At 38.4% G+C, this 18,394-nt stretch overlaps 1 protein-coding gene and 1 long non-coding RNA gene across 5 annotated transcripts in view; one reads left to right on the forward strand and one right to left on the reverse strand.

The window, feature by feature from the left end:
* Nucleotides 1–18,394, forward strand: part of LOC127579241 (uncharacterized) — a 42,122-nt gene that overhangs the window by 15,760 nt on the left and 7,968 nt on the right. For both annotated transcript variants that reach the window (XR_007957650.1, XR_007957649.1), the window contains one exon: nt 16,424–16,629. This is a non-coding gene — a long non-coding RNA (uncharacterized LOC127579241). The remainder of the gene's footprint in view (nt 1–16,423; nt 16,630–18,394) is intronic.
* ppm1kb (protein phosphatase, Mg2+/Mn2+ dependent 1Kb) overlaps nt 2,514–18,394 on the reverse strand; it is a 35,923-nt gene continuing 20,042 nt past the window's right edge. For 2 of the 3 annotated variants that reach the window (XM_052031864.1, XM_052031855.1), the window contains exons 4-7: nt 11,113–11,278; nt 10,836–10,980; nt 7,682–7,816; nt 6,213–6,891 (exon numbers count right to left, since the gene is read on the reverse strand). In XM_052031864.1, the coding sequence (XP_051887824.1) occupies nt 6,760–6,891; nt 7,682–7,816; nt 10,836–10,980; nt 11,113–11,278 (578 nt within the window). In that variant the 3' untranslated portion in view covers nt 6,213–6,759. Of the gene's footprint in view, nt 6,892–7,681; nt 7,817–10,835; nt 10,981–11,112; nt 11,279–18,394 lie in introns of all 3 variants that reach the window. The other variant, XM_052031847.1, reaches the window with a different exon arrangement.

Here is an 18,394-nt window from a genome sequence, read left to right on the forward strand (position 1 = left end):
GATACCAATGGCAAGGTGCAGATCAAAATTGTCAAGGTAACAATTACTTTAAAAATTAGTAGTTGAAGACAGAAAAGAAAAAGGTAGATGCACATCTGTGGATAAACAGTTACCCAAAATTGTTGAATTCTATATTAAAACTCACAAGCTTCAACAAACCTAGAGAGACAATGAGTTGCTACTCCTCAAACTTACATTGCCATCATTGGACCAATGTAGGGAAGCAGAATATCTTATGGGTGCAATTGATAAAAAACTGACCACAGGTGGTAATTATGGTGGTTGAGAGGTGGTGCAAGTACATTTTGTTTTTGAAAAAGGCAACTCCTGTGGATTTTAAATAAGACTCTGCATAATAAATCTTTAGGAAACAGGAGTAGACATCTCAACCAAAATTTGCTTAGCCATTTGTTTGGATCATGGCAGATCTGTAAGAGAAACAAAGGACTGCAGATGCTGGAATATCTAGATAAAAAATACTACGATGCTGGAGGAACTCAACAGGCCAGGGAGCATCCGTGGAGAAAAGCAGGCGGTCAACGTTTTGGGTCAGGACCCTTCTTCAGGGCTGAAGATAGGAAAAGGGGAAGCCCGATATATAGGAGGGAAAAGCAGAGCAGTGATAGTTGGACAAAAGAGGGGAGGGGAGGTGGGCACAGGATGGTGAGAGGTAGATGCAGGTCAGAGATAGTGATAGGCAGGTGCAGGGGAGGAGGGGAGAGCAGATTCACCAGGGGATGGGTCAAAGGTGAGGAGGAAAAAAAAGGGGTAGAGTCTAGGAAAGGGAAGAGACATGGTTTGGGGTGTTGGGGGGGGGGGGGGGGGAGAAAGTGTGGGGATTACTTCAAATGTTCATGCCATGCCATTCCTCCAGTTTGTACTTGGACTTCTCCTGGCAGTGGAGGCAGCAGAGGACTGACATATGTGATGGAGTGGGAGTGGGAGTTGAAGTGACTGGCAATGGGGAGATGCAGATCATGGTTATGGACAGAGTGCAGGTGTTCTGCAAAACAGTCACCTAATCTACGTTCGGTCTCACTAAACGTAGAGGAGGCCACACTTGGAGCACCGAATGCAGTAGATGATATTAAGGGAGGTGCAGGTGAATCTCTGTCTCACCTGAAAGGACTGTTTGGGTCCCTGGATGGAAGTGATGTAGGGGCAGGTGTTGCACCTACGGCGGGGGCAGTAGAAAGTTCCTGGGTGGGAGTGGGATGGATGGGGAGGGAGGAGTGAACTAGGGAGTCATGGAAAGAGCATTCCCTGCAAAATACAGAAAGAAGTGAGATCCTGTTGGAGATGGCTGAAGTGGCAGAGAATGATGTGTTGGATACATAGGCTGGTAGGATGAAATGCGAGACCTTATCCCTATTGGGTCTGGGACGGGTGAGAGCAGAGTTGTGGGAAATAACAGATTCTCTACCCCCTTTTTCCTCCTTAACTTTGACCTATCCCCCAGTGGATCTGCTCTCCCCTCCTCCCCCACACCTGCCTATCCCTATCTCTTACCTGTGCCCACCCCACCCCCCTCCCCTCTTTTGTCCATCTATCACTGCTCTACTTTTCCCTCCTATATATTGGGCTTCCCCTTCTCCCATCTTCAGTCCTGAAGAAGGGTCCTGACCTGAAACACTGACTGCCTGCTTTTCTCCATGGATGCTGCCTGGCCTGCTGAGTTCCTCCAGCATCAATGTTTTCCATGGCAGATCTATATCTCAACTCCATCTGATTGTTATGAAGCTCAGTAAACTGTATGCATGGCAATAATAAATACAACAATGAACGTAAAACAGCAGCATGGTGCAAAGATTGTAGTGCAATTTGGAGCAGTGCAAAAAGTGCTAAAGTGACAATAATGGAATAACAGAGGGGTAGAAATGAGTACAAGAAACATGGCAGCATCACTGGGAAGGGAATGTGAAAGAAGTGATTGGTTCACAAGTCTGTTTAAATTGGTCAATTGGAATCTTTATGACTTGGCATTTGCAGAGTGTATTCAAAATTTCTACTGCTGGGGGGGGGGGGGGGTAATAATTGCCAAATGGAAAAGGCAAAGGCAATTTAATTGCTCTTCATTAACAAGCAGAATAATGTGAATATTGGGCAATTAGATCCCCTTTAACCCCACATTTTAAATTTCACAAATCACTCCAATCTCAGACCCTCAATTGCTTAGCTCTAAATTTGTCTGTTCTTTTGATTGTGGATTCCCTTTCCGTGCATCTATTAATTTACTTTTTAAAAACAATTTAAACACATTGTGCAATGCTATACAAGAATTTAAAAGTGAAAAACATGATGCCCATAGCAAAACATTAACAATTGCCATTTCAAATGCAACTTTCCTTAATTAGATAAAGACTATGTTTTGCACAAAATTTCTATTGCTTTGCCCATTAATGAGCATAGGTTGGATTGTCTGTTCAATCTGACACCCAGCTTAATGTTGTGCATTAAAAGGTTTACTGGATGAAGGGGATGGAGAATGAGCAGAATCATCCCAGTAGAACATACAAAGTTATGTAAATAGTTTTATTTAGTATTTTGAAAGAATACATAGTTTCAGTTACTGTACAATAGCATTACATGCTGGTTTCATCATGCATTACCCAAAACATCTACACATAATTTTGTTTTAAAATGCATTGTATACAACATCATACAAGCAACACTTCCATACTGTGAATCCAACTGTGACACCGGGGGGGTGGAAGTGGTGGGGAAGGAATTCTATGTAAACTACAGCTTGTTTAAAAAATTAAAACCAGAAATACACACTCAAAGTCTTAATATTAAGGCAAACTTCAATGGTTGTCTGTACCAAATCTAATTGGAGGAAAAACCTCATACTTGAGAAAACCATGTCAAGAATTGCTCTATTTTAAATGACTATTAAAAGATTATGATTCTTATTTCTTTTAAACAAGAACTTGTACACTGTTGCTTTCACATTCCATTTCAAGCATCTAGTTGTTCACTTGTGGTTCTACATGGAACAAATAACTGAACTGATATCCAAATTTAATCAAAAGGCATCTGCACCAATCAAAATTACTTTTGTTAATTCACAGCAAAAAGTTATTTCTAGTACTGATTTATCATCAAAAGTGGGGCAAGTGAATGGCTCAAGGGCAGAAAGCACTCCACTTCAGGAAATAGTTAATTATATTTCTGTGACACCAGTCACATCCAGATCAGCATAACTGGTGTCCACTCTGAAAGAAAACCTGTTTCTCTTTAAGATAAACACTATATTCAAGGTAAAGGAATTGAAATGTTAGCAAACTGGCATGCGGTGTCTGGATTACCAGTCTAATAACAGTCACTATACCACCATATCCATTGATGACAATAGTTAAAAGGAAGTGTTGTACTTTGAACCTATGATTTATTATTAGTGGATATTACACAATACTAAGAGCCGCACAATTAAAATGTATCCCTATTCCACTACCATCAATGCAGCATTAGATGGCCAGCAAGAAATTTTATTACCACCACAATGCTGACAGGTGCCACTCAAATTACTGTTTTCATTGAATTTAGCGTTAATTCACATTTGTCTAACTGTACTCACTTATTCAAGTGATAGAGCAGCACATCTGGGTACCAATTCAAACAAGCACATTAATTTACAGCACTGCACTGAAGTATACATTATACTGAACATGGTTACAGTTTGTTCACAGCTTTGGGTTTAATTATCCAATCTCCTTCTTGCACCATATAAATGGTGAACATTAGTGCTTTGAGGGATGAACAAAAGAATCCATCAGGGATTTGGGCACTCAAAGCACAGTAACAGTCTGTTCTCATCACAGTACATATGTTGAAAACCATCCAGTGACTACACAAAAAGCAGATAGTGTAACCTATTCATTTTGTTTCATCTCAAATAGACTTAAATTTGCAAAAAACCCAAGAATTGAATTTGTATCGGTAGTCATGTTAGCAGTTCTTTGGATGTATACAATATTTGTCTTCTGGTACTAGTCTCTACAATGTAATCAAATCCCATTTATAGACTGCTGGGGTACTACAGGTTATAAAAAGACACTGTTCAAATACAAGTGCAAAATCTGTATAAACAAATTCAGTTCAAATCATAATACATATTTACTACCAAGGTAAATATATCTACTGTATATTTACTGATTAATACTATATACACAAGTATTTACACACACTATGCACATTATAATACAATTAGCAGAAGCAACTGCATGCACAAAACTGGGTTACAAAATTTCTGGGCATCAACAACATGAAAACAGAATAATTCATGATGAATTAAATTAAAGCCACTTATACAGCAGTGCTATATTTGTAAATATTTCTACATTGCAAGTGATCCCCATCATCCACCATTCCAAGGATTCAGCTTCTAAATTACATGCATGAATGCAAATCAAACTATATACTAAACAGTATTACCAGAGATTGGGTAGCCCACTAATTTATCTGCACAGTTATCTACCAAAATGAGTTGTGCTAGAGCTTATGTAACTGAGGTAATGAACAAGCTTTTCTTGCACCAAAATGGAGGGCTGCATTAGCAATCATAGGCAAGCTTAACACTGAACTGTTGTTGAACACATGGATTTTTCAGAAATTCAGAAACTACTTTTAAAAATAATTGATAATATACTAGATGAATGAAACCAATAATCACTTCCCATCTCTGATCATTCTGTTTAATAACTCAAAGCAGTCCAAGAGTCAAATAGTTGTACATTACAACTAAAGGAATTAATCTCAATGAATAACCCAAAATACTCATGCTCTAAACCTAATATTAATCCAAATCAATATTAGCTTCCTTCAAAATGCAAGCAAACTCTGCCTCCAGGCTTTTCAGCTATAAAAAGACAGGTAATTAAGTGCCCTAATTCAATCTTTCATGTTATGGTTTTTTTTTTAAAAATTGGGGGCAGGAACGAGAGAAACAGCAAAAATAAATGATGGTTTGCTAATCTACTAATCCCATTATCCTTCTGCTCTGCAAAAAGAAGGAATCAATAGCTTCTAAATACATTTCTGTCATTCAGACATCACACAAATATTCTCAAAAAGTGTTCTGATTTATTTGTGGCAGAACTTTTCCAATTCACTTTTTTCTCCCCCCCCTTTCTCAAAGCACATCTTCTGAGTTTGGGTATCCAATCCATTATTGAATTTAGACAAAATTCCACTTGCAGAGTAAAAAAAACCGAAAATACAGGAGGAAATAATTCATGCACAACTCCCTCAGGCTCTAAAAGATTACCACCATCTAGTCAGAGCCAAGGTAAGAATTGTTCTTGTTCCCATAAACTCCACCCCCACAATACCACCCAACCTCCCAAATTGATTTGCGCTTTTAGAATTTGGCCAAATTCAAGAGTCCTGATTCAAATTCAAAAGCAATCCTGATACAGGGTTTCAGCCAGAAACATTGACAATTCCTTTCCCACCCCACAGATGCTGCTTGACCCACCGAGTTCCTCCAGCAGATTGTATGCTTTTCAACAACAGAAGTGACAAGGATATTCTGCCTATCTTATTCCATGTCTCTTACAACAACCCGCATGTATGTGATGCAGTTAAACAGAAACCTGACCCAGGGTACTCAGATTCTAATACTTCAGCAGCACTGAAAAACTTAGTCAATCTCTTTCTAATCAAGCCAACATACCCCTCTATTGACACTCTCACAGATCCAAGCACAGTTGAATTTCAAGCTTCTCAAATCCAGAAATTAATGCTGGAAAAAGTAGATAAGGCTAGGAAGGCATCACAATACATTTATTCTGGTCATATTCCACACTACCTTTCTGGCAGACTTGGAAAGGCACCAACACGTGGTAAAAATTTTTGTGATGGCCCCAAACCAATCAAATGCCAGGAATCAAGCCTGTTAGCAACAGGAAAATTGCCCACAGATCTAACGTTAGGAGTTAGGTTTAAAGCTACAACCATCAACCACATTTAGTTTATAATAAGAAATGAGGGGGAAAATAATCTCTTACCCCAAGCTTACTCCATGGTGCCATGCTTCAAGTAGACAGAATTAAAATAGGGAAATGCAAAAATGCTTTTGTACTTGAAAAGCCATCTATCTGGCTAAAAATATAGCAATAAAGCAAGCTAAAGTTTAACATGGGCAAACTTTTTTTTGTGAAAAACATATTTAAGTTGTTCATGAGACAGGTGTTCTTTCAAGCACATGTTAGTATTACTATAAATAGTGTTACTGTAGAGGTAATTGGGTCCCAGCACAAATGAACAATTTACCCCACATTCCCTGCAGCAGATACAACATCTAATGTTGGACAGGAATCAAATCTATTTTGGTGTCAGAACTGAAAATTCATCAAAATTAGTACAAATGTTCTTTGTAACATTACACCAAGTTGAAAATAACCAACAATTTTGACACACAACCCTAAAATCTGAGAAGTTGTATGAGATGACTATTTTCATACAGTGTGACATCTAAAATGACTAAATAGTGAATTTCAGTACTGCTGCCTACTCTGCGCCAATGGTCGACAATTCCATCCAGTTACTAATTTTCTCGTTTTCCAAATGACACAGCAAAGCTTTAATTATACATCTAGCTAGCTGCCTTTATTCACATTACAAGTCTTAACATGACTGACATTCCCCAAATGAAAACATCAAGTATATAATCTTCGAAAGTGGTCTTTAAAATGGATAATATTTTAAAAACTGGATCATGTGCAGTGTTTAGATGATAGTCTTTCCATCATCGCAACTTCATGCCCATCTTCCACTGGAGACGAAGCTTCGGCTGAATGAAAAGCTGATGCCGGAGTTCTTATGTTTCCCCCAAGCACCAAATGGAACCACAACGGCAGTACTGTTATCTTCTGCACCATACTGCAAGGCCTGAAACAAAGGGAGAACTAGTAGCATTTCAAAGTCAAAGTGAAAAGCTTCTCTGGGTAAATAATGTTATTTTAAATAAAAGTGTGTTATGTGGCAGGAGGTTTTAAAAATATTCACTAAAAGTAAACAGGCCTCAGAACTCAATTCTCAGTATTTTTGAAAGTAGGAGCAACATATCAGCCAGCTGTGAAAACCTGCAGTCAAAATAACCCAATTCACTAGCAGTTGGAGACTGACATTCAGGCAACAGAATACAAAGATAGTATCAAGAGGACTATTTGAATTACCTAATCAAAATCAAATTACTTAATCCTTAATGACAAAATATAATCTTCAGCCCATTGTTGCCAATGCCTCATCTGTTCCCACCCAATAATGTGCTCTCAATCTCTACCATCTGACACCAGTTAATGCCCACATTTATTTTGGGGGGTTTACTGTACAAAATTTCAAACAGTTTTGAAAAAAGTTAAATGACATCTTTATTGAAGGCAAATACATTGTTCCCTGGCAAAATTAATTTCTAAGCCAAGATTCTTAGTTCTGCTGGAGTAACAGTCACTTAAAATTCAACTTGTTTTCTTTCATTTCTAAACTATAAGCTGACAAAAGGGGCATAGAGACTGGTTATTGCTGTCTCAAAGTAAACACGTTTTTGCAATAACAGGTGAAGCATAAGAGCAAACAAATTAGACAATCTTGATTTTAAGGCAGGTGGATAAAAGGGCATTCTAGCACAAACAGTAAACTGGCAAATGGTTGAATGGTGTTTATATCAAATTCCATTTACCTGTTCAACAATAACCTGGGCAGCTTCGATTGGATCATGGCATTGACTGATATGGTCACAAATTTCTTGGCTGTTCATGATAAAGTTGATCCCATCTGTTGTTAAAACTAAGAAAGCATCATCTCCATGTTGTAGCTGCAAACAGAATGAAGATTAGCTGAATGAAGTGTTAGATCTGGAGATGTCTGGAAGGTTCTTTGAAAGTCAAGAATGAGGTGCAAGTCTTATTGTTACAGCCATTTTATTAGATGTTCATAGTACAGGTCAGACAAGGGTCAGGCTGTACCAGTAAGCAAGGCAAAGAGTAGCAAAATAACTTGAGCACGTTTTCCTTTAATATTGCAAACTGGTCTGAACCGTGTCACAATTCAGCTTTACAGACAAAGAAACTACAGACTTATGGAACCAAATGTACTACAAGTTACCAAAAGTTTACAGATAAACAGGTGATTATACAAACAAGTATAAAGAAAGCTAAAACTACACAGAAAAAAAATAAAACAAACAATCTGGACCCAAATCCAACAGAAGTAATTGCTTTCTATAATACCAAAAAAAACTAACACCCCACATTTTCCTTTTCTAAAAGGATTGCTGATTCTTCCTAGATAGTTCTACCAGAAATACTGGAAGAACTACATGTATAAAAACAGGAATACACCATTTGTTTCCTTATACCTGCTCCACCATTCAATACAAGATCATGGCTATTCTTCAATGGCTACTCTTATGTGCTTACCCCATATCTCTATATTCGCCTAATATCCAAAAATCTACCAATGTCTAGAATATACTCATCTACAGAGCTTCCATTACCCTCTTGGTTAGGGAATTCTAAATGTTTACTACACTTTTCTCCTCATCTGTTCTAATTGGGCAACCCTTGTTTTGAGACTGACCCTGGTTCCAGACACCCCAGTCCAGGGAAATATCATCCCTCATCCACCTGCTCAAGCTCCATAAGAATTTTGTCTGTTTCAATGAGGTATCCTCTCACTCCAAAGTCTGCTCAATCTTTCCCTGTAGGACAACCACCCCAAAATCAAAATAGTAAACATTTGTAAGCATATCCTTTCTTAGGTAGGAATACATTACCTGTACACAATGCTGCAGGATCCTATATGATAGCAAGATATCTTTACTCTTGGACTCTTATCCTCTCACAATAAAGGCCAACATATTATTTTGCCTAATTGCTTGCTGTACTTGCATATTAATTTTCTTGGCAAGACACCAGGACCCTCAATACTGCTAATCTCTCACTGATTAGAAGACATTGTGCTTCTACTTTCTCTACCAACTTGATGACCTCACATTTTTCCCCCATATATCCCATCATCACGTTTTCACCCATTCATGTCACCTATGCATCCTCTACACAACTCATGCCGCTATCCAGATATGACACTTGGTCCCCTCATCCAAGCGCACCACATCCACTGGTTTACTCTCCAACCCCATCCACTCTGCTAGTTACAACCTCATTTTAACAGATTTCTCAAACACTTTCCTTTTCATAAATCTGCACTGACTCTGCTCATACCTATAATTTTCCTCAATGCTCTATTATTTCCATAATAGATTCTAGCATTTCTCTGCAACTGATGTCAGGCTAACTTGTTTGTAATTTCCACATTTTCTTTATTAAATAGTAGCGTTATATTTGCAAGCTTCCATTCTGCAAGAATTATTTTTAGAATTCATAGAATTTTGGAAGGTAACAACCAGACATCTCTAGGTCATTTCTTTAAACAAAGTCAAGGTTGTCATGCAAGTCATCAGGTCCTGGGATTTAATTGGCTTTCAGTCCAATTACTTTCTCTCCAAGCCTTTAAGGAACTTAATTTCTTTCACCACCCCATTGACCGTTGTTCTCTATTTCCTGGTGGGTTTTTTTTGTCTTCTGTGAAGACAGACATAAATGGTTGGTTTAATTTTAATGCAGTTTCCTTCTTCCACAATAAAACATCTCAGCATACATTTCTTTACTCCAAGATGTATATTAATACTTCTAATCTTTCCCCCTTACTTTCCATTTGTGAGCATGATAGTGAAAATAGGATTTTTTCCATTGTGGAAAATCTGATCCCATTAGTACCAACATCTATAAATAAACTTACCCGTCACCCAGAGAGGCTGATCGCCTCTCACTTGGAATATCAACAAATGTAGCAATCTGGCTGAAACTATTAAACTAACCACAGCTTGGGAGTTGATACTAGGACCTTTTGGGTCGTGTGGCTTAATACCATGGCATGTCTTGATCATTGAACCAGCAAAACACCTAAAAATCAAAAACATTTCACCATACACATCCAATAGGTAATACATGTTTTATCTGTATGCAAGACTGGCCAAACGTTAGTTACTAACCTACAGCTTACTTGGAAAATAATTTGTTTTAAAAAGTGATTAACTACAGATTTAATATAAAAATATAGCTAATTAAAATTTAAAAAAATACCATTTCCTAGGAAAAGGATTATGTATTGCACAATGCAACTCAATTCTTATGTTGATGAAAATTAGGGACCACTAGAGAAAATTAAAATTGCAGGAAATCCACAATTTTATTTTGTGGTTTTCCATTTGCCCAATACCTACTCAAGACCCTGCACGCACACTGGTTTCCAATTATATGCAATGCCTATCTGGGGTTTTCAGTGGCATTTTTGGCCCATCCCTCCTGCATGTATAATCAACTTCCAAGGTACTTCTGAAGCCTACTTTTGCATGAATTAAGGCAACCTCCTTAATAGGTCCCAGGCCTGCACAGGAAACCCAACTCAAGCAGATCCCCTCAGGTAATAAATTCACTTTTCTTTAGGACAGTACGCATTCAAATGGCAGTTTGCAATCCTGACTCTATAAGCCCCTTCAAGCTCAATATGTGCTGCAACTGCACCCCAATCACTGACAACCCCAAGCAAAACACCACCAGCCAGAACCCCATCCCCTGCTTTTGCAGACATTGGCACAATTACAGAACTGTACAGTATATTCAAAATGGCCAGGGAAGGCCCCTATAATTACTTCAAATAGCCAAATACATGGTCATCTTGTTTTCAACTATAATTAGAGGAGCAGTTAGAAATAATATGGATTCCAAAAGATGGTATGTTAAGCAGTGGTCTAAAAAGGTGTGCAAGCTCACCTTAATTCGCCTGGTTTCTGGCTCAGCAATGACTCCAACAGATTTTAAAGCTAGATCTCCTATACTGCGTGTCATAGCCAATCTCCCATTTACATGTGGTTGTCCCAGACTGTTCCATGAAACAAATCCACCACATTTCTTAATCCTATCAAAACAAGTACAAATAAAACTTAAAGTGAGACATTATCATGTGAACTACATCCAAATTTATCAATGTATACTGAACCACATGGATTTACAACAAATTCTACTCTACATTATTTTCATCAAGGATTACCTTTCCCTCTCATCCTTTCTTTCTGGAGTGTGGTCCTCAGTCAGTCGCTTATGTTTTCCTTTACGACAAAGAATTGCCCGGCTATCACCCACACTTGCCACCACAAGCTCAATGCTATCACGTAACAGAGCCACAGTGGCAGTTGTTCCAGAGGTAAGGAAGGAGGCTAAAATCATCAGAAACATTTTAAATTAGCCTTTGAAAGTATGGAGTATGCTATCTAATTTGAAAGCATTGAAAATCAGTACTTTTAAGTGGTCAAAATTATTGCTAAATAAGCAGAAATGTCAACATAAAAAGGTTGTAGCATGCAGGCATTAAAATGCAATTAAGCTAGAAAATGGATATTTTATTTTTGTTAACAGGGCTCAATGCTCAACTTAGATCATGCAAAGATGACAAAATAGCAGCTTATTTTTAAGCTTATAAACAAGAGATGCGTACAAGGCACTAAACTTTAGCTTATCAACAGTTTGAGGATACCATTATCATTTGGATTAGTTTCCAGTTAGCATCAAGCCCTGTTGTAACAATTATGCAGAAACAATTACTAAAAGGATAAATCTATACAACTAGATAGTAAGATTAACACCAAGTGCTCAATTAAAATTGTATACTATATAGCAGGTATTTTTTTTTTGCTATCTACACATTTTAGAGGGGGATCCCTTGTAAAACTTCAGTTTCAAAATACAACTTCATGAACCATAATACCCCAAGCTTGAAAATGAAAAATGCTTTTCCTCATTGATTTAAAAACAACAGACTTGAGAAATCTGCCCTCAATTTTCAAACTAAATTCTCTCAATTTGGGGCTCTTTTCCTTCCCAAAAACCTATCAAATCGTTAATCATTTTTCCCCTTCACTATCACAGCAGAGTCAGGCACCACTTTCCTATCTGGATGCATCACTGTTTGGTATGGCAACTGCTCTGTCCATGACTGTAAGAAACTGCAGAGTTGTGAACACAGCTCAGCACATCACGGAAACCAGCATCCCCTCCATGGACTCTGCCTACACTTCTCACTGCCCCAGTAAAGCAGCCAGCATAATCAAAAACCCCACCCACTCCAGACATTTTCTCTTCTGCCCTCTTCCCATCGGGCAGAAAATACAAAAGCCTGAAAGAATGTACCACCAGGCTCAAGGTCAGATTCTATCCTGCTGTTATAAGACTATTGAATGGTTCCCTAGTACAATAAGATGGACTCTTGACCTCACAATCCATCTCATTAGGACCTTGCATCTTATTGTCTACCTGCATTCTCTGTAACGGAGACACTTCATTCTGTATTCTGTTATTGTTTATCCCTTGTACTATCTCAGTGCACTGTGTAATGAATTGATCTGTATGAATGGTATGCAAGACAAGTTTTTCACTGTACCTCAATACATGTGACAATAATAAACCAATTTACCACTTGGAAAGACAGACCAAAATCCATGCTGGCTCAGAAAACTCAAGTTATGCATATTCTCAATAATAGCTGGTACTGAAACTTTGTTTGACACTCAGTCCTGTGCTTTAAGCAAGTCATATCAATCAAAGGGAAACAGAGGACACTGCAAGTGACAGGAGCCTAGGAAACTCTTTCACTAACCAAGGCCTTTCAAAGTTGTTTTTACAAGTTAAGGGTAACAGTAACAAGTATGATAGTTATACAGAAACTTGTCTCCCCACACACTTTCCTAGTTCTTTTAGGAATGAGTCTAAGTGAAACCCAGACAGAAATGAAGACGTCTCTAAGACGAGAACCTGATCAATATGAAATGACTTCCAATATTTGACTCATTAAGAACAACTTGCACTCATATGGTGTGTTTGCTGCAAAAACCTGCCTAGTAAATGAACTATGTAGAGCAGCTTTCCCTGTACAGATAGGGAAATATTCATTGTACCTGTCCATGCATCAGATGCCAATTTTTATTATAGTCTCCAAATTTTGATTTAAGATCTTTGACTTCATTTCCCCCTTAAATGTAAACTTGAAAATGTTTCTCAGAAAGCAGAAAAATATACCTCAAATGATTAGTCTGTACTGCTTAAATTAGTGCCATTACCAATTTAAACTGAAGTTAACTATTTTGATTAACGCTGATCTCCTCATCCTTGTTAAAATATTCAACTATAAGAAATTAGATTTTTTGAAAATACATGGGACAGTATTCTCACTAGCTCAGAACATGCAATTAATAATGCAGAAGTGCTAGCCACAGACTTAAGAAAATTTCCCTCAAATACCTAGTTCTACATTGTAAATTTTCTTTTATCAACAACTCCTGCTTAGATACCATTTCAAGGAGATCCCAGGTATCCAACAATTGTTATTTCATTTAGTAGGCTGAGCAGCCAATCACTTTGGCCCAGAATTTCCTGCCAATAGTGAGCCATCAATACTTGTCTCTGATCCAAGTGGCAGCTTGCGATTTACTTTCAGTGACTGTCTCAATACAAACTTGAACTCCCAAAGAGATCTGATCCTTAATGGTGAGGCATCAGGTAAACAAGCTCATGGGATACGAGCCCACAACTGTAATAGGCTGAGAAAACACATCAGCTGAGCCACGCCACCTGGGTTTAATCTAGTCAACACTAGATATGGCTCTTATCAGCATTTAAAATGCAAGAACCAGAACAACAAATTTAAAATTTAAAAGCCTAAAGGTCAATCAAAATATTCAAGCCGAATTAAATAAATATATATTAAACTAGCTGCATGCCCTGTAACAAATTTCCTTTACTTCTGGGGATTAATTGCACACTTGCATGAATCCACTAGACTCTACAATGAGTTCAGTTTGAGCCAGTTCTTGAAAAATACTGATAGCACCTTAGGATTTCTGTACTAAACTGGATATCCTCAAAGTCTCTCTCAGTTACACATAGTAGTATCAACAGATATGCAGGAAACTAGCAATATTTTCCCTCAACATTTAGACCATGGAAGAGGTTTCAGATAGTACACCAGGAAGCAAATAATAATTAAACAAGAACAATGCCCAACCCATGCTGAAGGACCAGCACCTCATCTTTCACCTGGGTACATTACAAGCCCTGGGACTTACAGAATTTTACAATTTCAGATAACCCCCTTTTTACCCCTGCCCATCTCCATGGACGTTGCTGTTTCTTTCAGTTTTAATTTATTTTTCTTTATCTTCAAATGCTGCTCATTAAAGCTACTGTCACCTTGACAACTTGGGTCTACATCCCACTAAATATTCTGTTCTCTCCTCTCTGCAACCTAAGACATTTGCTTATCTCCTCGCTTTCAGTTCTGATGACCTGAAGCACTGACTTCAGTTCTCTCCCCATTGATGCTGCTCAACCTGCTTCAAGCATTTTGTTTCCAGGATTTGCAGTTTTTGCTATAGCAAATATTGAAGTTTTACTGAATGCTAAACAACAATTGAAACACAATGTTCCAAGTATGAAAAACAATGGAGGCTGCCACTTGGCCCAATGCCAGCACCCAGTAGCAGAATCCCATCAGTCCCATTCCCCTCTCCTTATTTCCCTCCAGTCCTGTAGTACTCCCCTTTAATTCTTTTGCTACTTAGCTCCATACCAAGGGATAATTTACAGTAGCCAATTAACCCACAGGCATGATGGCACCCACAGTCAGGACTGATCCCAAGGCACTGGAACTGCCAGGCAACAGCACTGTGTGCCACCATGCCACCCTTCTGGTCCCATAACTTTTGCATCTAGTACTTTCACACACTGTGAATCGAAATAGCTGAAGTGATCCATTCAGCACTTTCAGTTGAATAGGATAGAGAAGCTTCACTTTGGTTTAACAGTTGCATCCTGGGCCCCACCATCACAAATGGGATAAGATTTCTTTATTAGTCACATGTACATCGAAACACAGTGAAAGGCATCTTTTTGCGTAGTGATCTGGGGGCAGCCTGCAAGTGTCGCCACGTTTCCGGTGCCGACATAGCATGCCCACAACTTCCTAACCTGTACGTCTTTGGAATGTGGGAGGAAACCGGAGCACCCGGAGGAAACCCAGGCAGACACGGGGACAATCTACAAACTCCTTACAGACAGTGGTCGGATTTGAACCCAGGTCACTGGCACTGTAAAGCGTTATGCTAACCGCTACATTACCATAAATGGGAATGTTCCTGGAGACATCTCCTCTCATTAGTTGTTTGTCTACCACTATTCATGGCTAGATGGGCTACAGCTGCAAAGCTGTGATCTGATCAGTTGGTTGTGGGATCACTTAGCACCATATATTGCACATTTGTGCTGCAGCTTCACCAGATAGGCACCTTATTTTAAGCATCTGACCCCACTACTTATTGAACCAGGTTCTACACATACATTAATTACTTTCTAATTTTGATTAATAATGGGGCTTACTGCACCATTAGAATTTATTTAAACCTCATGCAAAGTACAAGATTTTCCCCAAGGTATTTTACAGTGGGATTAGTTCATAAATAGTTCAAAATTCATGTAGATTCTAGTGATCCTTTGATCCCATAAGACAAGGTGGCAAACATTGCCAGAAGACAAGTCACTGGCTGCAACTTTGGAATTTGTTTTAAATAATGCATGCATAGAGATTCCAGGATTTCATAAAATATACAGCAAATAACCAGATTACAACTTCTGCAAAGTCTGTGCCAAACTTTCTTCAGAACAGCTGAAAGAAATCCTTTACGATGATCTAATTTTTTCCCCTTAAATCTATGAAGTATTTCATGCTATTAAAAGATTCAAAAATCACAGAATATACTACTATTGCATGGTGAAAGCAGTCAGCAGAATGAAGGGGTGTGCTAAAGTGTCCCTCCATGGGAAGGTGTTAGGAGAGTGCAAGCAGTGAATAAGGAGAAATCAAAGACCAACAGAAATCAAGATCAAAGTTGACAGAGGCTGTGATGCATTGGTACTTTGCAAGGATTTTTAGATACAATTAACATGAAGGATTTAACCCAAAATGTTAGCTCATTTCTGATACCAACTGGCCTGCTCTAGTAGTTTGTGCATTACTTTGTTTATAAAAGTTTCACACAACTTGTTTCCAAACAGCTACTCTTTAGTTCAAAAAGGAAAAATACCTGCTTGATATAGTATACAAAAATTTACTCCAAGAACACTAGCTAAACTCCTTTACCTGCTTTTAAATTCATAATTCCTGCAGACTTTGATAGAGAATTAAATTTACTAGCTGCAAGGATTAAAATGCAATTGTGTATCTAACTACACAAGTTAGAAATTCTAAAAATAAAAAAAGCATTCATTACAAATTTTCCTCATTAACATTACTACATTACTAATTTCTTCAACAGGACTGAACACTCACTGGAGCAGATTTTATTGCATGTCATCTCTACTAATGGGACAAAGAGGATGTAAGGGACCTTCCAGTAGTCCAGGCTAGGAACCGCTGGACTCCTTCACCTGGGAGTAAAAGGGAGCAGTTCTCCTTCCACTGAAGCCCAACAGTGTCCAGGGCCTCCAGTTCTAGAGCCGCTGGTGCTGCGCAACAGACCAGGTACAGACACTGCTATAGATAACATGTACACAGAGGCAAATAGGAAATTTACGCAGGGATGTCCAAACAATACCTGCAACACTGGAAATATAATAACTGGAGCTGGATGAAAATTTGTTTGCAATGTGAAATCATGCTTAACATTTACTAATATCTCACTGATGCGTACCTGTAGCCACATAGAAGAGGGTTGTACAAGATCAAAAATGGTGTCAATTCTTAAATACTAAATTTTGATTTCCACTTCCCAATCCTTTACATCTTAAGATACTAAAGCAACTTTTATTCATCTAAATTTCATCTGTAGCTCTTAAAAATATTACCCAGTGTTACAGAGCAACAATAGATCATGGTAGAACCAAAAAGGCAAATGTTAAAATTGCCAAAAATGTCTTTGCAGTATCTGAAGATTTCCGATTTACACTACTATACAAAATACCAGAATAATATCCTCTAAAAATTTGGAAACATACATTATAATTGCAAGGTCTAACAAGTACATTGTACATAATGCCAGAAGATATTTCGTACGATTTTAGCAATGTAGTTTAGTGCGGATTTTGAGCATTAGGTTTAAAGTACAGGCTATTCCAGAACAAAGTCATTGGGAATTAAACCCATGAAAAGAACACATTTTTAATGTACTTGTGCATTATTTTTAAAACAGAGGCTCATATCACAAAGTAATTTATCATCTTCATTTTAGCACATTATCTAAAATTGAGATTCCAATGAGCCCAAGTTTCAAAGGTTTCCAGAAAACAGTTTATGGAAAGAAAGGCAGATTGTTTCAAGAAACAAAATGAAAAGTCATCTGAAAACTTGCTGTTACTTAGAATTAAATTCACCAGCAAAATTAGGATTTGAACAAACAAGAGTGAATCTTTACAGCACAAAATCATGAAACTAGCTGCTCAGTATACAAAGTTTTAATTCTTATAATTTAGAATAAGAGAATTTAGATTGATCATATCACGGGTACAAATTCAATATGGAGTGGGAGGGGCAAGGCAGGAGTGCAGCCAGAAGGTGCAAGCCCAGCACTGACGGCAGGGGCAGATACAAGATCAAGGTGCATAGTAGGCCCAAGGATGTTACTGTAAGTTGCTGAGGGATTGCTCAGTAATGGCGCATGGGAGAAGTGGATACAGGGAAGCTGAAGGTGTTCTCTGGGCTAGAAGCAGGGAGGCACAGGTAAGACTTAGAAGGGGGTTGCCAGTGCAAGACATAGTAGCAAGACAAAGAGGAGGAAACAACAGAGCAAGATTAGGATCAAAAGGCTGCATGGGGGAATGAGAGAGAAAATAGGAATTGGCCAGGGCCTAAGGGGAACACAGAAGGACAAAAAAAAATTCAGAGACAGGGAAGGTCAAGGTTGGAAATGAGGTGGCAGCAATGAGCAAAGGCTTCTGCATCAGAGCTCAGCCACAAGTGCATTTACCAACATGCATTTGTGTGTAAATGTCCATGGTTGAATTCATTTGGAAACTTCTTGCCACTGGACCAAGACCATGTTCTGTCAAGCCTGTGTGACACCTGATGTGCAATCGTTATCAAACATAGGCAACTTCCACTCCTCAATATGAAGATGGGAGTGTCTGGACCATTATGGGCAGCCCCAACAAAAACAGATCTGTACGTAGCTCCACCACTGACAGAAACTCAGATGCTTTGATATAGCTGCATTGAAAGTACAGTAAATAGAGAATAGCCAACTCAAAGTACAAGGTACTGAGTACCTCTTCTAAAACAGCAAACTGAAAGA

This window comes from Pristis pectinata, chromosome 2, assembly GCF_009764475.1.
Source record: "Pristis pectinata isolate sPriPec2 chromosome 2, sPriPec2.1.pri, whole genome shotgun sequence".
NCBI lineage: Eukaryota > Metazoa > Chordata > Chondrichthyes > Rhinopristiformes > Pristidae > Pristis > Pristis pectinata.